Genomic DNA, 24,103 nt, shown 5'->3' with positions numbered 1-24,103 from the left:
GTGTGTGCATCTTCCTTTGGTCCAGAGGGGAAAGTTGATGCTTCACTTAGAGGGGGCAGTCACACAGATTATTAATGACAACACTGATCGCTTTGAACTGTACACACACTCATGTGAAGTCTAACTCCATTCAAGAAACTTTCTGTAAACTAACGTGGCCCAAAATAATTTCACAGGGAAGAAGCACTTTCTTTATGAAAACCCTGGTCGTTTCTTGGCTATGTATTATGGTAGTTAGGAAATGGAAAAGAAATAGTAATGGATATGTTATCTGGAGCTACAGACTTCAGATATACTACATTAGCTTTTGAATTTTTGTGTTTAATGGAGATACTGGGGATTGAACCCAGAACTCCTGTATCTGAAGCATGCGATCCATCTACCACTCAGCTGTACCCTTCCCTCGCCCAGACCATCTCATAAGCACAGATGTGAAAAAAATGAAACTCCATAGATCTTATAATTTAACAGCCATGTCAGGTGTGTCTGTTCCATCCACAGAGGTCCATTTCTTCTCATCTGTTGGCTCTTCTGGAGCACCTTCATCACCTGCATCTGTGTCCATACCAGTTTCCTCTTTGTGAATTTCTGGGTGTGTTACCCCTTCCTGTAAAAACAAAATAGAAAACCCCACCTTCAGAAGCCATCATACTCATGCACTTCGCCATTCAGTCTCTCAGTCAGTGAGATAGAAAACTTTTATTGTATCTATGAAATAATAAGGATTATCCTGGGAGAACCTGGTAATGTAAAAGATTTTTCTCTCTGTTGTACAAGAGGCAGGGATATGTGAAAAGCAACAGCACAGAAAACGATCATTCAGCAGCTCTACAACTGAAGTCAATGGACAGTCAGGGGACAAAGGAGAGAAGAGTGTGGTGCATGACATGGCTCAGGGAATGCGGGGAGGCCGGGGCTGGGCCTTAGAAGAGAGGTCCAGTCCATAGGGTGAAGGGACGGGTATTCCAGGAGGGGCAGATTGAGCAAAAGGCGAGTTGTCAGAGATTATACCATATCAAATGGGAAACTAGAGCAGACTTAGTTGGAACAGAATGGAAAGATCTCATTTCCAAGATTGAATAGGAGACATCATTTGATCAATCGAAAATGAGGATTGCAAAAAACCAACGCAGAACATAAAAAAGAGAAGGGTCTTCAATATACAGCTAGCTTGCACTTGGAACTATCTATATTAAGTATTTTGTACTTTGTAACAGAAAAGTATGTGAAGCACAGAATTTAGATACAGACACTGCTTTCAGTAGATGAGCGTGGAAAATTAACACAAGTGTACTATGCACTCGCATGACTGAAATCACAGAATGACTGCATTAACTGTAGATTAGAAAATATGTGAATTGTGATGGGAAAATGTAAATGTCAGAACACAAAGTCAAAACATCCATCCGCTTATATTTTAATGAACCTTGATGGTTACGTATTAAAAGAAGAAGAAAAATAACAAAAGGAGATAGTACCTCCATATCAGGAGACTGTGCATCTTTGTTTTCTGCTGAGTAGACAGCTGTTTCACCTAGAAAATGTAGTCACACGTATATTAATGACAACACTGACCACTGTCTATAATACACACACACATATAGGTCTATGTCCATTCAACAAGATTTCCATACAATAATGTTGCACAAAAGAATTTCAGAGGATTAAAGCATTTTCTTGTAGAAAAACCTGGTTGAGGTTCAGATACGTATGAAGACAGCTGGCAAAAGGAAAGCAAACAGTAATGGGTGTGGTAAATGGATCTACAGTCTTCAGATATTTTAGACTAGCCTTTCTTTTTCCTTTTTATTCTATGCAGGTACTCTGGATTGAACCCAGGATCTCCTGCATCCGAAGCATACGATCCATCTACCAATCAGCTATTCCTTCCCTTGCCCTATAGTGGCTTTTAAGCACAGAGAGAAGAAAAATGAAACTCCACAGATTTCACTAATTTACTGGCCATGTCAGTGTTGTCTTTTCCATCCACAAAGGTCAACTTCTTCTCATCTGTTGGCTCCTCTGGAGCTCCTTCATCGCTTGCATTCGTCTCAGTACCGTTTTCTTGTTTCTCTATTTCTGGCTTGGTCATCCCTTCCTATGCTTTAGGTCATGACCAGAGAGTCCTAATACTCAAATCTAATCTTCTTGCTCTTGTGCTCAAAATTCCCCATGGAATCCCTGCAGCACATATTGCTGATTTCCAACCTGACAGCCGTTCTTTTTCTTCCTTCTTGTTGCACAATTGCAACTTTACTTTGATATCATTTTATCCCAATATACAAAGAAGGTAACCTCCCCCCAGCTCCCAAAAGAGAATTGACTATTCTAAGATAATCAGTGGAACTACCTTTCCTTCACCAGAGGCTCACTTAGGAATGAGTATGTGATATAACCCAGCCAGTAAAATGTTCGGGGAAGTCTACTGTAAGCATCTTACTTGTTCTTCGTTATTTATAGAAAAACAGGTAGACAAAAGCAGTCCTTGCAGCCTTTGGATATTGCTATGTGAGAATATGATGCTGGGAGCGGCTGCTAACCAGCAGACAAGGAAAGGAGACGTCAAACACCGGCAGCCTCACAGCTGAAGGAGGGACATCTGGGATGCTGATGGCATCATGAATCATCTACACAATCCTACTTTTTGTTTTAGCCACTGCCCCTCATGTCTATTATTCTTTACAGCAAGCAGCATTCAGATACATTTCCCGGGGTCTACAGGAGACCTACTCTTCTCTGTAGAACTAGAAGGGCTTTCCGGAGCGTGCCTGAGCTGAGTATTCACCTCGTTCCCAACCAGGCCCACGGCATCTTTTTTGGACCAACAACATGAAACTCATGAATCCCCTTGAGTCCCCTGGCACATCTCTGCCTCTGCACTGCTGTTCCTTTGGCCAAATGTCATCTTGAAAGATGTTCCTCCTACCAAACACTGTCCTTCTGTCTGCTTCCCTGGCAAACTTCTACTTGCCCTGCATGCTTCCCTCCAATCCTGCCCACTTTTTCAAAAGGCATTTCCTCACCATGATCTTAATTAAAGTATTGGGCACATATGAAATACCAACAAAAGATACAGAAAGACACTTATGAAGCCCTAGTGGCCCTGGGACACAGGGAGCAGAGTCACCGAGGGACTCACAAACATGACAATAAGTGACATGCTCCTGGGGGGCGGGGCTGCGTGTTAAATGTCTGCATTTTGTTAACGTCAGGTTCGTGCTTAGCACCTATGTGACACTTGACAGCCATTTACATGGGGAAAAGTGACTTAAAAAGTGATAATAATTACCAGATAAATGAGAATGCTTCCTTTCAAAATTCTATTTAAAAAAACACAGAAAACAACCAGGGACAACTCTACTGTATTATGATTCCCTTAAGGACAAGAACTATCAGTTCCATCTTTGTGTCTCCCATAACTGGTAACGCCAACCAGCAGATGCTCTTTGCTTGACAGGGGCCTGCTATGTTACAGGGGCCCTCACACAGCGCAGACTGTGCAAGTGCCAGGGCTCTCATCTAGGCGGCACAGCCGTGTTCATGTTCATGGGAAGCATTTTTGTGCTTTTACTGGAATTTCTTAAGTCCTGTGTTGAGCTATTTGAGTATTTATGATGAAAATCCTTTAACTGATGGCAACAGAGCAGCTTGTTCTAACAAAATTAGTTTCATGACAAGTATCCAAGAATAAGAAGAGGAAGAGGAAGAGGGAGGAGGAGAAGGAGGAGAAAGAGAAGAATACATCTGGTTCTCATTAGGTCAGCGTATCTCATTCTGTTTGCACTTAGGAGAAATGAAGTTGGTAAGAGACCTGGTTGGTGTAAGGATGGGAAAAACGACCAGTGCTTCTCCACAAGGCATTGCTTGCCGGACTTCTGTACTGTCGCTGGGGACTTTTCAGCAACAATCTCTTACTGGTGTGCTGCGCACTGGCTCAGCTTTGCAGTACTCATGGGTTGCCACGGCGTCAGAGTACCAGGAAGGGATTCTGGCTTCCCACTTTTAAAGACAGTAACTTTTTAAGTGAGATGAGTCACTGTGCAATAACTAACCTTCATTTCCTAAGTGTAACCCATTAGATCCAGTTCTATGAGAAGTCCAGTGTGTTATAGTGTGGTTGATAGAGGAAATGTACAACAAACTTAAAGATCTGTTTTCCTTCTTTACACAAAGACAGAACATGGGATTTCAGGGGCTGTGTTTAAATACGTGAATTTCTTTCCAGACAACACTGTCTCAGGGTTTAAATGACCTACAAGTAACTTCCTAAATAATTTGGAATACTAGAGCATTAAGGGAGAAATTAATTGTAAAAACCAAGGTATACATGAAATCCCCACACCGGCTGTTCTGACTGCTCTGTCATGATCAGCACTGCCTCCCTCTCACTTTCTCCATCTATGGCAGGACCACAGACAGTCACTTACAATCAGAAGTCTTAGCCAGGCTGGTAGTCTGAAAAGGCGTTTCACGTCTCCTTTCGTCTTTGTGTTCGCTATGTTAAAAAAAAAGTAATCGATAAATATTACTCTTGAATGCTAATATGAAAATAATGACCAAAGATACTAAATTCTTACATTATTTCAGACAATAGCAGAGCTAATATCAAACCTTCAATGGTCCTGTATACCTCAAATTTGTAAGTTCTATAAACTTGTCCTTTAGCATGTAATTAAAGGAGAAAAAAAGTCAGGTTAAGTAGTCACGAATTGAGGGCAGGATAGCTCACGAAGTGAACCAGACTTAGTCTGACACACGGAAAGGATCTTGAACTCAGAAGTCCGCGCTCTGTAACCAACAGCTATTTGCTCCTGAAAAAGTTGTTTCTCATCAGCTCAAAGTCTTCCTCTATAAAACTGGGATCTTACAGCCTTAATTCCCAATAGTATTCAGAGGATTTAATGACATAATATACCCCCAAAATGCTCCGAGAAACGGCGAAGAAATTAAATAAATCCTTCCTGAACTTTAATGCCAGAACTATTTTAGCATCCCAAATAAAAACCAATGCGTGTTTTTTCATAGGTGCAATATTCAAAGGTGCAGTTTTCAGAAAATGTTCCAAGTTATGATGATGAGCCATCCTATTTTCAGGGATTACAATTCAGGGCACCTCAGCTATTACATGTTTTGTAGCTGTATTTGTAAGTACAGGACGTCACACAAGCAATGCGTGAGAACTAAACAAGCTGTCGCCTTGCAGTCTGAGCGTGGGTCACGAGGAAGGCTGAGGCGTGTGGGTCAGCATGGGCATCCCAGGAGGAGAGGTCACACAGGACCAACTGCAGGGCCACGTTCTGTTTTCTTTTCTTCTTTTAAAATGATGTTAGTAAAGGTCTTTAGAGAGCAACATGCAGAGCGCAGACCCAGCTGCCAACGAGACCCTGTTAAGACCAGTTTTCACGCCGACGCTGCAGCAACAGAATCGAGGGGAACCACAGAATGGCTAGAAAGCCCTCCTCCCCACCCCAACCCCAGTGACCTGTGGAAGACGGGTGTCACTTTGACCTCAGGGAATCCCTTCGCTTCTTGGAAGATTCCAGAGGAAGAGTACAGAGGAAAGTCCTCAAGGCAAAAGACAGGATTTTCTGCTCAACTAAACACTTTAAGACCAAAATAGCTGCTAAGAAAAATCAGTTATGGCATTGTTTGTACCCCATGCATAAGGGATACACTTGGAATGAAATACAGAACACAAGGATGCTGAAGTTGACAAAGGGCTCAGAGGCCCTGAGATAAAGAATCCTGGGCCACTGCTGCATCTCACTAGTCTGGCCTTCGGCGTGATTTCCAGCTCATGAAGGGGCACAGCTCACTGCCATCCCCCAACTGCCTGCACCCAACTCGGAACTCTCACCTGTCGTGTGACAAGTAACACTTATTTTCAACCCCAGTTTAGTGATCATCGCCATTTTAATGTAAACACTTACATATTAAAACCACTAGTAAGAGCATATCCTTCTACACTGCATGCCTAGATACCTTGAGAAAAGACATCAATGCCTTGTTGAAGAAGCAGCCTGACCAGATTTGGTGATTCATCACTTACAGCAAGCATGAGGGCTGTTCTAAAATCAGGGAAGAAAACTCACCCCCTCCCCGAGGAATTTACTTAACTTATTTCAACAGCTAATTTGATATATTGTATCTTGACCATCTCTGTAAGACTGATCATATACATGCTCAAGTGTTCGTCTCAGCAAATCACCTCAAGGCCAAAAGCAAGCCACAAAAAAGCAGCCCCCTGTCGTCCTGGGGTGACACAGAGACGAAGTTGCAGATTTAAAGTCCTCTGATGGATAAGAAATGATGCTGAAGTCACTTATGTCAAGTAGGGAAAGATTTAAATAAAGATTTCCCCATTTCTTACTGAGTCTGAAATATTATACTTTAAAATCAGCTAGAGGTCAGGAAAACAAAAGCTGTTTGCAGGCTTCAAACAATAATGTGAATAATGAAAATAGTCACGGTTGCAGTGAATCATGCTGAGAAGCATATGCTTGGCCCTGAATTAAATACCGTATGTGTTTCTTTCTTACACACAACCCCCGATAAAGGAGGTACTCCTGTCCTCCTTTACGTATCAGGAAACCTATTTGTCGATAAGAAGTCATGTTCCCCAGGGAACACACCTGACAAACAGGAAAGCTAGGACTTAAACCTGGGCTGGATCTAAAGCTCAACTCTTTCCTCTTTATCATCTACCACTGGCTTGTCTGCTTTAAAGGAAATATTTATTCAATCACTAAAGCTATCTTTCCTCTTTCTACCATTATCAATTAAAACTAAAATCATCAAAATGTACAAGAATTGAAAAAGGATAAAAACGGATGAGCCCACAGGACCCAGTAATGGTGATGAATATTCGTGTGTGATAACCTGAAAATACCAGTATTCTTCAAAGAAAGTCATTTCAAGCTAATAGTCATCTAAAAGACAAAACAAATTCCTCTATGTTTAACCTTCATCTTTTAAGAAAAAACCTATACACAGTAGAAATTTAAAAATTATTATAAAAGAGTTCAGGTATTCAATGTTCTATCATAACGTCAATTAAAATTGGAATTCATACTAATAAAATGAAAGTGATCTCCCTGACCTATGAGAAGACCATATGATCAAAAGAATCAGGTTGGAAATGACATCAGTCAATATTATAAAGGAAGATGAATCCTGCTCTATTCTGTTCTTTGTGACACCCAGTCGGAATTGCTTTTCTCCCTAACCGAAGATGTGTGGGTTCTAAGTTAATCATTTTATTAATTTAAGTTTTCTAACTGATACTGCTCAGGAACAACAGCAAAGGTTTTTTTTTTTAAAAAAGATAACAAACTACTGTACCTTTTCGTCTTCTCAACTGTAGGCATATTTGCCTGTTTTTCATTCAAATATTCTGCCATTCGCTGCCTGTTTTCCCTTCTGGCAACGAATAGTGGCGTCAGGTCATCCTGTAAAACAGCAAAAACAGTGTATAATGTACAAAATTACATATTTCAAAACTGAATGTAAAAACTTGTAAGTCTCTAAACATAAACATATCATGTAAAGTAAATACAAAGTAGCCTCTTCCTCCTCACCCCTCTGGGCTCCTACTCTTTAAAACACTCCTCCTTGAGCTCTTCAGAAAGTTCACCGTGAAGTCATTCTCTAAAACTCACTTCAAGCACTTACTGGTTCCAAGAACCTTTGCTTCTGCCAGGCCTTCTGTCGCCCCCTTACTGCTCTGTGACTGCGCTCAGTGCTCTCAGCGCTGCTCTGCAGGGAGCCATGTAGCTACTGAGTCAAGCGCAGCTCTAAGGAGCCCCGCGGAGGAGAAAGACATCACACCGTCTGCCGTGAGCATAACCTGTCAGCTATGACCACGACCAACCTCATCAGGTTTACAGACATTCTGATAGGAATGATTATTTGCATATTCATGAAAAAAAAAGTTTGTTTTAAAAATCAACTTATAAGTTCTAATTTGAAAAATTCAATCCCGTGCATGAGATTATTATACAATATGAAATAGATTATAAATTTAATATACACTGCCTTTAAAATCTCAAAGTCATTATCAAAATATACTATAAAACAGGAATTATCAAGTCAAATGCTTACAAAGGCAAAGTAGGGGACCCACGTTCAGTGAAGGTCCCAGGTGAGGACAGCAAAGTGGAGAACACACCCCCCACTGACTAGGGGCCGCCTCTGCACAGCAGACCACATGGGAGCCTGGGCTCATGGGGGACTAGATTTGTTCCTTTAGTTGAAGTCTGAAATGTAGATTTCTGCATGAGTCTCCTAAATTTTAAATGTTGACTCAATGTGTGGAGGCCAACTGAATATATCCGGGAATGTTTCGTCTATAGCCCACTTGTGTTTGTATGTTTGCTGTGTTTCCAAACAGTTGGGTATAAAGCAAATATTTGGATGTAAAACCTTTCCTTCCTTTAGTATCATGTGTCCTACCAAGAAAAAAAAAAAAAAACTGGGCCCAAACATGTCATAAAAAGTGCTGTTAAGACTCATAATACCCACTTTAGGAACTTTCCTATGCCTTCTCAGACTACAATCTGTATCTCAGTCTCCCTTATTGTTAATCACATGGATCTCTAGTTCATAAGATGGCTGAAACTACATTATTAAAACAATGCCCTTCTGTTAGTAACTTCCTGGGTTTTGATGTTTAAAACTGCCATCTTGCATGGTATATTCATATAGAATGGAATACTACTCAGCCATAAAAACAATGAAATCCTGCCATTTGCAACAACATGGATGGGTCTAGAGATTACCATCCTGGATGAGGTAAGTTGGAAAGAGAAAGACAAACCCCAGGTGATATCACTTAATATGTGGACTCCAAACTATGACACCAATGAACTTCCTGAAGAAACAGAAACAGACTCACAGATGTAGAAAACAAACTGATGGCTACCAAAGGGGAAAGGTGGTGGAGGAGGGGTAAGTTAGCAGTTTGGGAGTAGCAAATACAAACTACTGCATATAAAATAGATAAATGACAAGGTCCCACTATACAGTACAAGGCCCTGTATGCAACATCCTGTAGTAAACCAAAGTGGCCAAGAATATGAACGTGTGTGTGTGTATATATATATAACTGAATCACCGCTATAAAGCAGAAACTAACACAACACTGTAAATCAAGTATACTGCAATTTTTAAAAAAACCCACCATTTTAATGATGCAGGCGCTCAGTGAATCTAACAGATATATTGCAAGATTCGGTCACACAGATTTAACCAACAGAAGGGTCATGATTTACTATTACTGCACTCAGGAAACCCTGCTGGCCTAATGCCTTGGTTGGTAACAAAAGGTGCAAAATCCTTAAAGGGCTCTACTTATTAAATCATTCACCAGAAGCAAATTTCTAAGACTCTTTGAGTGCCACTGAATGATCAGTGATTGGAAGGAAAAAGGAGTTATTCTTCAAGCCCACAGACACTGCCAATAATACTCGTTTTAACTTGTCAAGCACAGAAGTAGAGATGGATAAAAGTCAGGCTTCTGTGGCTGGAAAGGAGAGCACTAAAGGAAGCCACATCTGTGAAACTCCCACTCTTCTAGAGAGGCCTTCTTTTCGAGAGCTGTGAACTGACATATATTACACGTAGCCATTCAACAGTTCTCACCCAAGGGTTGTATCAGAATCTCAAGGAAATCTTTCTAACTACCCGTGTCCAGGCCTTACTACATTTATTCACTCAAAATCTTCAGGGGACAGCCTAGGCTTGTACATTTTTGGAAATGCTGCCAGGTGACTGTGGTTCACTGGCACGATTTTAGCTGAGAACTCGCACAGGAGACAACCGACCAGTTCGGACTCATCGCTTACCCACGTGGCCAGTTCCTTCTCTCATCTGAGGATTTGCACAAAGAAAAGTTGAGACATAAAAGTCACTTAACAAAACTGCATTTCATTCTCCTGGGTAGACAGCAGTACAACAGGGACTACTCAATTCAGAAGCAACTTGATTTCATTATCTCTGCCTTCTTTACTTCCCATCAAGACATCCTAGATTTGACAGCCAAGTCTAGACTCTTATCTAAGTGGCTGTTTCTGCCAGAATAGGACACTGGGCCAGTTCATTATCTGTTCTTCTCTCTTATTTCCCACTTACTCACCCCCCGTTCACCACCAGTGTCATTTCCTCAGAGTCCCCGTAAAACTGATGTCTCGGCAAGTGTACAGTTCACTCACACTCTTTCCCAAGATGACAGTGTTTCTCCCCGACAGGTGAAGAGCAGCTTGCCCAACTACATCAACAGAAGGAAAACAAAAACCTCCTCTCGCTATTTCCCAGTTGCCCAACTTCCACACTAGCCTGCATGTTTCAGCTGCTCAGTCCATAGTCTGTTTCCTTTTATTTCCTCTTAAGCCTTGGGCAATGAGACAGAAATCAGTTTTAGATAAATTCTTTGTTTTAATAAAACAGAAACTTGTCCATAGCAGCAAGGAGTTGATTACACTGTCAGACGTTTTTGTTTTGCTTCAGTGTTAAGACAAAGTCTATTTCCAAGGCAAGTTTTGCTTTCTTCGATTTTTACACCAATCAGAAAAAAATGTGAGTGGGTAAAAACTGAAAAGAATTTTTTTTTACCTGCAACAAATGCAACGTTTGCACAAATATCTGCCATAAATAAAAGAAAGCTGCACCTTCTAATGCTTCTTTGGAAATCTCATTATTCAAAGTGAAATCTTAGACAATTAAGTTCTTTCCAAATATTTTCACTCAAGAAGTGCCTGCACCTCCAATAATACGTAAAACTGAACCTACTATGTCAGTGGAGGGCATTCCTGGCAGGGCTGCAGTGGCGGGAGGTAACGGATGTCCCGGAGGAAAAGCAGGCGGACCAGCTTTGCCATCACCTGCTGCCCACACAGAGCCACAGCCCCGCTGAGGAGCTGCACCAGGCTGAGCACGGAAGACCCTGAGGTGTACGTGGTGGGCCGCGTGGCCACCAGCACCAGTGAATGCCCCTGCTGGTTGTCAAACACGACCTGACCTCACTTGTCCTGATCCTATTACTGGGGGTCCTGGGGTGCTCAGGGCCTGTGGCCTGCTGCCTCCCCTGCCCATGTGCACTCACCCAGTTCCCCTGCTGCATACTGGGTCTCCCTCCTCCCACCCATCCCCAGTAGCCACCCCGCCTCTGAAGGCAGCCAGCCCCCATCATCACTTCACTCCCCCAGGCCTTCATCTTCTGTGGCCTCTGAACCTACCACCCACTCCCAAGCGCTTCCTAATGGGGAGCTGTTCCTTCCAGGGTAGCACAGGTGCTGGGCGACAGAGCTCTGCCTTTCCTGTGGGTGTCACCTTTCTCTGGCCCCTGGCCTTGGCTTTGGACTTGTTTCCATGGTAACAGGGCCTGATGTAGTCTATTCGGTACATGTATTAGAAATAAAACACCTGTGGCTACAAAAGAACCTGTATTTGAAATAGTTTGTCAAGAAAGCGAGTGGAGCTATACCTGGTTTTTCGCGTCCATGTCCGCGGCGTGGGACAGCAGCTTCTCCGCGATAGACGCGGTGTCGAGGCATGCCGCGTAGTGGAGCGCGGTGTTGCCAAGCACATCTGCGGCGTTGACGTTCGCTCCACTTTTAAGGAGGATGTCCACGCACTCCTCCGCCTCGCACTGTACGGCCTGTCGGTATCATGCCAAGAAACAGACTGTAAGTGCCAGGAATTCCAAGTCAACATGCCACAAGTCCCAGTGGTTCATTATACTTAAACCAGATCAATTCAGTTCTAAGTCATTACATCGAATCCATCTCATGTGGGCACGGCTGGCTGCTACTCACCTTGATCAGCGCCGTCCTTTTCTTCCTGTCCTGCACATCGACCTGGCAGCCTCGCTCCAGAAGAAGAGTCACCACGCCTCCGTGGCCATTGGCAGAGGCCAAATGGAGGGCCGTCCTATGAATGGGAGATGACTTTTTAGGACATTAGAGCTTACTAGTTCAAACATACCATTACTCATGTCATTGGAAACATTCAATAGCATGCTCTTCCTACCCCTTTAAAAGAAATACTCAGTTTCCTTATGCAGGAAGAACACTGTTTATAAGCTCTCACTACTCACCACATTAAAGGAAGAACAACCTGTTTGAATAGTAAGCATGACCTTGAGATTCAGCTCAACTTGGGCCGGACTTCTACTTTAACTGTCACTTACTAGCTGCCACTTAGCCTTTCTGTGCCTCAATTTCCTCATCAACCAAACAGGGATGAAGTAGGAGTTATCTCACAGGACACGGCTGTGAGGCTTCAGTGAAAATCTATGCACAGTGTTTACAACAGTTCCTTGCACAAGTAACAGCTCAGTTGCTGTCTGACAATATAATCATGACTCTTACTACTATTTTACAAAGACAGCATTTCAATGAAGTAAAATGGTATCACACCTACTTTGCTGCTGTAAGGATCAGAGAGAACACTGGACTTCAATGATTCTAAGATGCTCATTTTCTCACAGTTTAACATCTCTGGCATGGGAAGGCAATTTCAAATTCATCATGTCTTACAACCATAATTGGTAGTATTTTTTAAAACTGTTTCTCACTTTTCCTGTTGGCCTAATTATTGGAATATCTTTTTGTCTCCAGTTGCATTTTTATTGTTGTGGAAGTATAGTTGATGTATAACACGGTGACAGAAATTACAGGTGTACAATTCAGTGATTCACAACCTTTCAAAGTTATACTCCATTTGGAGTTATTATCAAACAGTAGCTATACTCCCCGTGTTGTACAATATATCCTGGTAGCTTCTTTTAAATCTAACAGTTTGTGCCTCTAAGTTCCCTACCCCTATACTGCCCCACCCCACTTCCCTCTTCCCACTGTGAACCACTAGTTTGTTCTCTGTATCTGGGAGCTGGCAGCACTTAACAAATTTCCTTATTGGGACATAAAATAGTGGGGCATTTGACAACCTATGGTGTCTTCCAGTAAGTGCAATAATGGTCTATGCCACAGGTCTAGTGCACTTCTTGTCACATGGGTGGCATTTAAATCAACTTTAGATCTTAAAAACATGATAGGCAATATTGTAAATCAACTAAACTTCAGTTTAAAAAATCATAAAATAAAAGCATTACAGGGAAAGAGAACTCAAATAAACAAAACAAGAATTTTTGAAAATGGAACTCTTACTCTGATTTTCAAGAAACTTTCAGCCAAAGGAAATTCAGGGTTCAACTGAATCAGGATGGCTTCTTTTATTCAATATTTAGATTTGTACATTGTATGAATGCAAAATTTCCAATGATCAATATCAAAATTATATACTACTCTAAATGTTCAAAGGGGCAGGTAAATGTTAGCTTTTACAGTTTCCTACCTTCAGGCACACTTTTGTTTGAAGGAAGGGAGGAAAGGCTTAAACCAAAATGAAGTCTTAATATTTCAGTTTTAAAGTTCTCATCTTGCTCCGAGGAAGCAACATGGAGTTTTTAAGGAGGAAAGGGTTCTGACAGACAGATGAAGTTTATGTCTACTACATCATAGTATTCAGGTTACAGTTGAGGAATAAATGGATTGAAAGAATGAATAAATATCTTGGAGAGTTCAATCTTTTTTAGGAAATGTTTTATAAAGGAAAGCAATACTTTTGCAATAGGAACACTCATTGACATTGCTATTTTTGACTTTCTTGTCATAAGGACACACCTAAAATTTTACAAACTTTTGCAACACTAATACTCATTTATATTTACTATTTTTAATTTCCATAAGAATGTAAAGTAAAATGATTACTCTATAATCATTAACATGCAATATATAATAAAGCTACATATACTCCAAAACATGGGCATATAATATATTCCTAGTGAAACCTACAAGCACAGATAACAAGATTCCCTTTACTTCTGAAGAGGCTAGACGTCTCGAGATTCAAATCCTCAAAAAAATTTACAAAACAGAAAGTTAGAAATTAGTTTTATCTGTGCAAGATTCATATTCTTGCTCTTTCCCAGGAGTATTTCATTCATAATAAAACATTTTCTAGAATTTTTCTACTGCTTCATTGTAGAAATCAGATTTTATTAGAAGGAAAATCTTCACATAGAATGCAAATGCCCAGAACTATATTTTTATCACACTTGTGTACCTAGTTTTGGCTAAGAGAAAACCATAGCCTTCTTCTGTTTATATATAATAAAATTGATTTTTTTTTTCTGTTTTTCAGTGATTTTCAAAAGGTGATCTCTGCAAGGGAACATACATCTAGGATCTATGCCGCCTTCCATGGTCAAAGACTGACTCACACCAAATGCACTGCAATTGATTTTAAAAATCTTTTGTGAGTTTTCCTTTATACATTGCTGTTTTAGGTAGTCCTTGAGAAAAGTAAGTTGTATGTCATTTATATCTAATTTAGCTCTATTTATCTCTCACTTATACAAACAGCATTCACGTGTAAAGGAAATATACATGTTTTAATGTAGTACTTATCATCAGCAAATTATCTCTTTGAAAACTCAAAAGTAACTTAAACTTAAATCAGCAGTAAAAGTACCACTGCTCTTCATCTTGAGGAATTTTTGAAAGGAAAATGATATTTCATTTTTCACTTAAATTCCTTTTCTGACCAGAGATATTAAATATTTTCCCTATTATCTATTGGTCACCTATAGATATGGAAAAAAAAGTACTTTGAACAATTTCAAATCAGAGGCATTTTTTGTTTGTTGCTCTCAAAGACTTGTCAGTAAAAATGAAGATTTCGTCTGACACAAATACACTGCACATCTTTTAAAAGCACATTGTTTTTCCTCTTGTTAATCTTATTTTCTGATCTACAGGGTTTTCTTTTTTTTTTTATGTTGTTAAATCAACCTCCAGAATTCTTGCTTTTGAAGTCCTTCTTAGGAATGTCTTTGTCAGCATAAAAAATGTATAGACAGGAATTGATGTTTTCTTCCGGTACTTTTCTCACTTTCAATACTTGAAAATGTTAATCTATACATCTGACACTTGTTTGTGAGATAAAAACCTAGCTACTTTTCTCCAAATTGATTATTTCTCCACCATTCATGAATAACTCCTCTTTTCCTTATAGGAAATTTCATCAGTAACAAGTTCTAAAGTCTTACATAGACTTGGGTGTTTGGGCATGTTCCGTTCCATTCATTTATCTGTTTTCTCAACTGTTGGTAAAGCCGTAATCTGTGCAAATCTACAGCACATTTTGATATCTAGAACGGCAAAGCTTTGTCTTTGTCTACTACACAGAAATTTGAATTTCATCACAAGAATTCAAAACAGCATGTGCAACTCAAAGTTTTTAAAAACTCTGATATGTTCACTTGGTTTATGGAAAACTCAATAAATATGGGAAGACCACACACTTTGAGAAAATGAGTCCACCTGTTCAAGAGCACAGCTGTCTCCCCACTTCAAAGTTGTCCTTTAAGGTCCTTCAGTGAAGAACATATGTACAAACGTGTACACTGATATAAAATGGATCTTGAATTTTATCCCAATAAGTTTTATCCCAAAGGCGCATCTATCATGGGAATTATTTTTCTCATTACACACTTTCCTGTATATAAAAGTGTACGTTCAAAATAAGATTCCATTTTACCTTTATGTTGAATTTGGTTTATATTATTACTGCCATGCAGTTAAGTCACTGAAAAACTGTCAGGAAACTGCTCTCTAAGGGGAAATATGAGTGGGTCCAAAACCAGTTCAAGCTTTAGCCGCCTATAAAGTTTGCTGGGCACTGGACCCCACACTGGTTTCCAGGAGCCTCGGAGGGAAACTGACAGCTGGGCCAGACCCCGGGCCCCTGGCCCCTCCCAGACCCGCCCCACCTTGTCCCGCCACCCCTGTGACCTGTTCTTTCTATCAGGCTCGTCCAGGCCATTCTGCCTCAGGAAGAGTACTCGCTGGACCTTCCTGACATCTCCAACACAGGCAGCTCTGTGGATTTTTTTTAAGTCTCTCCTGCGGATGTGGTAGCCAGGCTGTGAGTTCCTGCGGTCTCTCTCAGGGCTGATGGTACAGCCCACGGGTGACTCACAGTTCGCACGGCAAACGCAAAAAAATCGGCTCATCATCTCCACGAGTAGGCTTTCCACCACCACTGGGGTCTGGCTGGGAAGCTGTGTCCGTTGGACTCTATCCGTACACAGTAACCGCAGCCTAGCAACGCCGATGCAGTGCCCGTGCGCCTCGGAACCCCGAGCCCCTGCCCGTGCGCTCAGAGGCCCTGAGGCCCAGCACGCCCTACCCGCACGTGCCAGCCCCAGGCATCCCAGATCTCTGCCACTGCTTCTGGGCCACACTGCTTTCCTTTCAAATGTTGATGCTAGTTGGCTGGCTGGTTCAGGACATTTGAAGAATTTAGACTCACCCGACAAAGACGTGTTGGCATGTGACTGGTCATGGAGTGGCGTGAAGCTTCAGGATGCTGAGGGCCTTGTCCCCCAGAGAGCACCCCCCGATAACTCTTTCTGTCTCTTCACCCTTCAGTTTATTCCCGTTGTCGACTGAAATAAAGTCACACAATGTGAGAGTTCTGGGTTAAGTTATATTGGCGGCAAAATGAAAGCTCTGAGAAACTCTTCCAAAGAGGCAAAGGGAAAACTCAGTGTCATACAGGATTTCAGTGAAGGGGGCACATGCAGTCAAGCACACACTGAGACAGAAGCTGCTGCTGGTCACGAGGAGCAGATGTCACCGTCAATGATTTTTGTACTTTTCTAGATATGAGATGTTAGACTTTGGGCCATAAAATCTTCTCCTGAAAATACCTAACTGTCTGAAGGCCTGTTCAGCCAGATTTCAGAGAGCACAGAGTGCCTCACTCCTGACCTCCGTCCTGAACTCCTCTCACAGAGTGTCAGAGGTCAGCGGTGGCAGCGGCTCATGATTGACTCCAAGCAGAGTTAGCTGGCGAGTGCCAACCTGATCTGATCCTTGGAGAGGCAGGTGGCATGTGCCAGTTTTTAGTTAGCACTTTCCACATGCCTCACAAGCATTTGTGTGACAACAGGGGTCAGAAGGAGGCTGTTGTCAGCCCGGCCTTTCTGTGGTGACGCGTGGAGGTGCAGCATCACCCAGGGTCTCCTCCACTGGCAACGTTCTTGCATTGCCCTGCTAAGTCCCATGACAGATAAACTAAGGTTACTTTTCTGTATCAAAGGAAAAAATAAAGGAAGTGAACTTCAATTACTTTTTAATGCTCTAAACACTGTAATACATACTTCACAGGTGTTCTTCCATTTAAAGTTTACATAGACCCTTTAAGGCAGTGATACTGCAATTTACAAATGGCAAAACAGACTGATGTTAAGTGACCCACCCACACCATTAGTAAAGGGTAGAACTGGGATTTGAATCCCGGATCTCAGAGCACAAAAACAGGTGTAGCTTTAGAATCTTTTGTGTACCAGGTGTTCTGTGAGGTGAAGGGTGATTTACACTGATGGTTCCTGTTCTCAAAGAGCCCATATCCAAATGGGGCAAACACAAGAAAATCATTACAACGGAAAAAATAGTGGAGAATGTTTGAAGTTAAACATGAGCACATTCAAAATGGAAGCATATTAAAAGGATAATTTGATGAATCAGGTTTCAGCCAGGAATGCAAAGACGTTTCAACATTTGGAAAGAATGTTTCATATTAAAAAATTAGGAAAGAAATGTACTATCACCTTGAGTGCCAAAAAGACATTTGATAAATTAAATATCTATTATCGATGTTTAAAAACTGATTAATAAAGGAATAAAAAAGAAAGAATTGCAAATACTAGAAAACAAATACTTGCTTACCCAGAAAATCCAAAGGAATTAACTAAACGCTATTTGACATAACAAGAGTAAACAAAAGGTAACTGGTACGAGATATGTATACAAAAATGAACTCTTTCCTATACACTATCAATTCCAAACTTTAAAGAAAGTTATAGAAAAAGGTCCACGTGTTAACATTTTATAAAATGATTGCGTACCTGGGAATAAAGTCAAGAAATACACAAGCCCTGCATGAAACAAGAGGAAACGGCTAAAGGACAAGGATACAGTCCCATATCCTACTAGGGGGAGAGGCCACTATTAGTGTCTTTGGGAGGCAACTGGAGAGCCCTTACCAAGATTAAAGATGCTCTTCAACCCAGCAGTTTTACTTCTGGGAATCTATTCTACTGAAATTCAGTCACACGTGCAAAAGGATCTATTTGCAAAGGCGTTCATTGTATACATGTATGTAGTGTAAAATAATAAATAAAAATTGGAAGTAGTCAATGTCTACCAACAGGGAAATAGTTAAGTAAACCATGGCACACCCATACCATAAAATATCATATACCCAGAAAAAAAGAGACACATAGAAACTGACACAGGATGCCCGTGAGACATCATGAAGTGAAAGATGTTGCAAAATTGTGTGCATTCTCTTCATTACTGTACACATTTCTGTATCATGTGAACTTTTAAACTCATCTCTTGCTTTTATAATTTAAAAAAGATCCTACAACTCATTGTACACTTGATAAACATGGTAACAGGAATATGAACCAAGTACACTGACTGCCCAGAAAGGAAGTGTCCCACTTTCCCAGAGGGAGCTGGGCTCAGGTATCACTTGTGAGCCCTGTGCCATGAAGGGTCAAGAGGACCTTTCCCAGTAAAGAATGGCTGTGCAGTGCTCCGCACAGAGAACAGCCCTGGCCGACACCTAGGAGAGTGGAAGGAATGGTGCGTCCAGGAAAACTAGACAAACCAGTGCAGGGAAGCCTCCGGTGTCTGGGAGGGCACGTGGAGAAGAGACCAGGGAGGCGGTTGAGGGCTCAGCCGTGAAGCCCCTGAGCTGACAGCCTCAGAGATTTACGTTTCCTTCAGCCACAACAGGGACACGGAGAGCATTTTTAAGTATGCAAATAGCATAAATTCTGGAAGAAGACCCTGCCAACAGCAGGGGAGATGTACTGAATACAACGGAGGAGGGAAGTTTGAGGGGGAAAGAGAGGGATTTAGAAAAAGAAAGGAAAGAAGTCAAATTTGTGGTATCTCACACAATGACGGGAAGATTTGGGAAAAGTATTCTTTTAAAGTGGATCTGGGTCATGTAATACAGCTTAGAAATGTGAGACATGCAGCAGAAACGCAGAGGCTCAGGGGCAAATTAGGACGCGAGGTAGGTTTGAGAGGGGCGGAGATGGCGGTGACAAGCAACTGCCCCAACATGTCACATGCACATGATTGCCTTCAGGATACAAGTAACAGGGAGATCATTAACATGGATGAAGACTGTTCAGGTCTCAAAATCCGAACTTTGAAAGCAATTTGCAGCCTCTTCCCCAGCAAGAAAACATGAAGCAACTATCGTGTTTCTAGTGTCCGCAGCGTTACTGTAGTAGCACAAGCCCAGGAAGATGCATAACACTGACTGCAGAGCGAGGTGAAATAACCTGAAACACAGCACCATCGTTTGTGGGGCAACACATAGTCACTAACCTAACAGGCATTTACCCTGTTTTTAAATTACTGTGCCAATTCCTGGTGTACAGCATAATGTTTCAGTTACACATAAACCTACATACGTTCGTTTCCGTATTCTTTCTCATTGTAGGTCCACATGCATTTATCTTGTTTCTCTCATGCCCAGGCACTGTGCTGGGGGCAGGGGCTGGGGGAAAAGAAGGATAGGGCACAGGCCCTGTGATGAGGGTCTTTGCTGCTAATGAACGAACCCACACACACTAGAGAACGGGGGAGCAGCTGCCAAGCTGGCTGAGGACACCCATATGGGGAGTCTGGAAAACAGTGAGCCCCGAGCCAAAAGTGTGGAATATTTCATTGTTATTCTACAAGTAAGGAAAGGTTTAAGAGGTTCTCCAGCACAAATATACTCCTAATTATAACTCTCAAGATCACCATGTTCAAAAATCATAAAAAAGATTTTAAGCCTTAAACTGGTGACCTTAAAAAGATATCTGAACTAAACAGGGGAAATAGGAGAAATAGTATAGTGTCATTTGAGGAGCTTAAGTATAATACAAATGTAAGTTTATCACCTAAGCTTCATTTTTGGTGACTTTGATTTTCCCCCCAAGAAACTCAAGGGCACAGTATTCCATGATCTATCCACATAATTCCACCCATTCTAATTAGCCAATTTTTCAACTTATTAAAAAAGAAAACTGCTATCACGCACAACGGCCCCATATACTCGTGGAGCTGGGAAGATGATGCATTGATCAGTAAACATTATCTAGGGTATCTATGAAAGGAGCCCGTTTTGTTGCACAAAATCTTTCCCTGAAATCACTCTTTTTCTCTGGACCCAGCAGCCCAACAGCACACGCTGTTCAATGGGCAGCCACCACAGGGATGGGTTCTGTGTCCCACACTGAGGCCAGAGAATGATCTGACTCCTAAAGGACTTAGTTCCACTGCAGAGGTAGACAGCTTATTTTAGAAGAATTAAAGCTAGACAATGACCAAATAAAGAGAATAAAAAGCCATAACCACACAAGACCAGGAATAATAATAAACGGCATTTTTTGAAGAAATGCCAGCTCACAAAGATTCACTATCACCACGTAGGCTGCAGGCACATGACGATGCTATTAGCAGCATAACAAAGGGTATTAAATTAGGAGAAATAAACATCCCTTCAGATGATTTAAACAACAAAAGTAACATTTCTATATGTCCATTATGTCCCCACTTAAGGACTATACTCTCAGCCTGTTATGACCCATAATAGGTTGGCTTTATAGCAAATTTATAAGCATTAAACTGGAAAACAATAATGTAAAGTAAGATAATTGAATATGGAACTTGGAAGAGTTAACAGAAAGTACAAAACACTGAAATTCTAAGTACTCATAAGAGGGTTACACAGCAGAAAATTTCAAAACAATGATGAATAACAATTCAAAAAATTTCATGCATTAATCCAAAGTCCAATTCTTTTCTAGAATTCCCAGGCTTACTGTAACTTTTGTTATTAGCACTTTCCTTTTTCTCACAACACACACAGCAGTGTTTTCAATCCTACATACAGATCCGAATGCCTTCCTGTCACTCAGACCCTTGGTTGATATGATGCCTTCCTGGGTGACCTACTTGTAAAGATCCTTTGCTCGTTTCTTGAATTGTGTCCATTCTGTCTTCCCTCGCAGCTGGAGAGCACGGACCAGATATTAGACTCCCTAACCTTTCCTAAAGTCAAGTGCAGAGAATGGAGCGCTGGGGTCACTCAGGAAATAGGACCCATTAGTTAGTATTTTAGCCCTGATGAGCCTCAGCAATTTCTCACAAACTACCAGCTTAAAACTTAACCTAATTTTGGAATAAAGATGGTACAGTCAACGTAGGAAATCATCCACCAGACGATTCTGCGTGTTTAGTTCTAAGCAAGTTAACTGTTTATATTCACCTCTAATCTCTCTTTTAGAATCTAGGTTTTCATATTTACCATCCAGAAGACTGTTTTCTATCCTCCAAAATGGTAAATGCATCCACTTAAGAATTAGCTAAAAGACAATGTATGGAAAATGACAATGCTCAGTTTTAGACTCAACATTTTCTCCCCAAGGACATCCAGATGTTGACTTTTGCCCTCTCTTTTTGTCTCTCTCACCATCTTTGACACAGTTACCTTCTAACGCTCATTGGAAATTTTTAAATATTCATATAATTATGTTATTGAGATGATGCATTAAGTAAAAGTAAGGAATTTGATTATGCGAGATACATGTTTAACTTGCTGGCTTAGTGGTCACCATTCTCTTTACACTTTTCCCCACATATCTTCCTGATTAAGAGGTTATTTAGTTTGTTATCAAATCTGTGTGCGTGCTCCAATCTGCACATGTGCTCAACACACGCGATTCTAAGGAGACATTCTGCTGTGTAGCATCTGCCCAAAGTCCCACTGGTAAATGTCTGTATCACCCGAGTGCTTCTCATGAGGCATAGCCGAACTCCACCAGGTTTTTCTATTTACTTGTTAAAATGATACAGCAGAGAAACCAGAACATTCACATTCATTCCACAGAAAATCCCGGAGCCCAAAGTTCAATTTTGAATATACAGTTTAATTTTATACCAAATATTATGGCACTACATTTAAATCACTGACATATCATTACTACATTTTCTTTAGCATAAGCTATATTACAGTGAATAAAACACTTCCACTTCGGAACAATTTGATATGTTCTTGCCTATTCCTATAATATCCCAATGAGTAGAATAAAAAGCTAAATGGCTGCATGTCATGTTTAGGGTTACGCAACACTCAGTAACTGAGAGAGAATTATAATTCTGAACACCTCAGTGCTAGTTAATATTTTAGTTATTATCCATTAAATGAATACATGTTTTTCCACACCTGAAATACACTGAAAAAGGATTTTTTCTTTCCTTCTTTCTTTTTTGAGAAGGGATTTTCTTGAAAATTAAGCAGGGAAAAGTTTGTTAGGGGCCAGTAATAGGAGGCAAAGACAGGGTGAGTCACCAATTCATCACTGTAACAATTCTGCCTTCCATATAATACTATGAGGGGGTTTTTGGCACCATATTCTTCACTAAAGATTGAACAGAAAGGCACTTCTGATTCCATTAACCACTGAACAACTGATATGTGCTCCATTTTAAGGCTCTTACTTGGTAAAACATTAGAAAGTTTTCATTACAGGCACAAAATACATCAAATACAAATCAAACTACATGGAAATTTCATTAGAAAATTCATCTGGGTTATTCTATTTGTAGATTTTGGTCTATAATTTTTTTCTGGTCTAAAAGTACTATCTATGCATGTACTTCTTCTGAATATGTCACTAATAAGCATTTAATTAGCATACATGGTTCTGCGAATCAGGCCAGGAACTAGGGAGGCTTCATATCCTTTGAAGAGAGACTGAGGGAAAGGGAGACCATGCTCGGGGAAAATAAACGTTAGGGAACTGGGCATCCAAACAAACAAACTAGACAAGACAAACAAACTGGACAAGAAATTCCTCATCTCTAAAAAGAATGAATGGTATTTAACTGTTCATATCATTTTTACTTCCATTCTAGATTTTCCTCACACGATTTTCACTGGTTAAGCAGATACAGGGAGAAAACGTTTTTTAATCTGGCAACTCCCTCCTTAGTAAGAAGAAAAGGCAAAAAGATGCCTCTGTCTTTAGCTAAAAGACCTATAATTTAAAATTCCAGTACTCACTAAGGAAGCTGGGGTAATTTTATGCAAAGTCTGAGCAGTATATCAGTGAAGTGAAAAAAAAATCATGACAGTGTATGACATAAAAATAACCCGTATTTAAATTTAAAGATTGCCCAAACAGGTACGGTATAATCTAGTTACGGACACTAAGTGCTTGGAAACTTTCCTACTTCTCTTCACTTACCTTTTCCTGTTTCCTTCTAGTAGCTTAAGATTCGGCTCCCAACTTGTAAAAAAGTAATACGTATTACGGAAATTCAGAAATAGTTATCTGAGGGGAAGGGTGCTACATAGTTCACTCTAGTGCATCTCCATTCTAACATCCCCATGACCTCGAGTCTTCCACCCCCCACCCCCACCCCAGGCAGCCACAACACCCCACTCACCTAGGGAAATAAGCGTATTCACCATGTAAACTACTGCCTTTCTGGAGCACGTCATGTCGCCGCCTGGGCGAGAGGCCCAGGAAAATGCGGAAGGGTAGCCAGGCCCCCTCCTTCGCCCGGCGTGAAGCCCTGGAGCCCCGGTCGGCGCGCTCACGCCCCGAGACCGGGGAGCCCAGTGGCCTCGCGGCGGCGGGGTCTCCCGCGGCCTGAGTCTCCGTGACAGCGCCCCCCGTCTTACCACCTCCTCCGCGCTCCCGCCCGCCGCCGCCGCCGCCGCCGCCGCCACACACCCGCCGCCTTTGGGCCATAAAGCCCGCGCGGGGCCGCGATCCGCCAACCCCGCGCAGACGCAGGAGGCTCGCACTCGGCCCGGCCGCCTCCACCATCTCCCGTGGGCCGCGGCCGCCCCCCGGGCCCTCCCCGGAGACCGCCCGCCTCTCCGCGCTGGAGCAGATCCCGGCCAAGGCGCCCGCTCCAGTAGTTTGCAGGCCATCAGACCCCCGCCCGCAGTAACT

The 24,103-nt window shown here is 41.6% G+C and overlaps 1 protein-coding gene across 1 annotated transcript; it reads right to left on the bottom strand.

Moving 5' to 3' along the window:
* Positions 1–300: 300 nt before the first annotated feature.
* LOC141573318 (uncharacterized) lies at positions 301–23,974 on the bottom strand. Its single transcript, XM_074367909.1, has 8 exons — positions 23,589–23,974; positions 16,372–16,401; positions 11,811–11,925; positions 11,480–11,653; positions 7,342–7,448; positions 4,428–4,495; positions 1,479–1,534; positions 301–607 (listed from the first exon to the last, which is right to left on the bottom strand). Exons 1-8 carry the CDS (start codon positions 23,972–23,974, stop codon positions 458–460), a joined length of 1,086 nt encoding a protein of 361 aa, XP_074224010.1. The 3' UTR covers positions 301–457.
* Positions 23,975–24,103: the final 129 nt, after the last annotated feature.

The sequence above is a fragment of the Camelus bactrianus genome, chromosome 8 (assembly GCF_048773025.1).
Source record: "Camelus bactrianus isolate YW-2024 breed Bactrian camel chromosome 8, ASM4877302v1, whole genome shotgun sequence".
Taxonomy (NCBI): Eukaryota; Metazoa; Chordata; class Mammalia; order Artiodactyla; family Camelidae; genus Camelus; species Camelus bactrianus.
The sequence above is the reverse complement of the archived record's forward strand: the minus strand, read 5'-3'. Positions and strand labels throughout refer to the sequence as shown.

Excerpts from the sequence above, each read along its gene's own strand:
- LOC141573318 (XM_074367909.1), bottom strand. The coding sequence starts at position 23,974 with ATGGTGGAGGCGGCCGGGCCGAGTGCGAGCCTCCTGCGTCTGCGCGGG. Across the intron at positions 11,926-16,371 it reads TGCCAACACGTCTTTGTCGG|GACGGCCCTCCATTTGGCCT; the intron begins GTGAGTCTAAAT and ends TCCCATTCATAG. Across the intron at positions 11,654-11,810 it reads AAAGGACGGCGCTGATCAAG|GCCGTACAGTGCGAGGCGGA; the intron begins GTGAGTAGCAGC and ends TGATACCGACAG.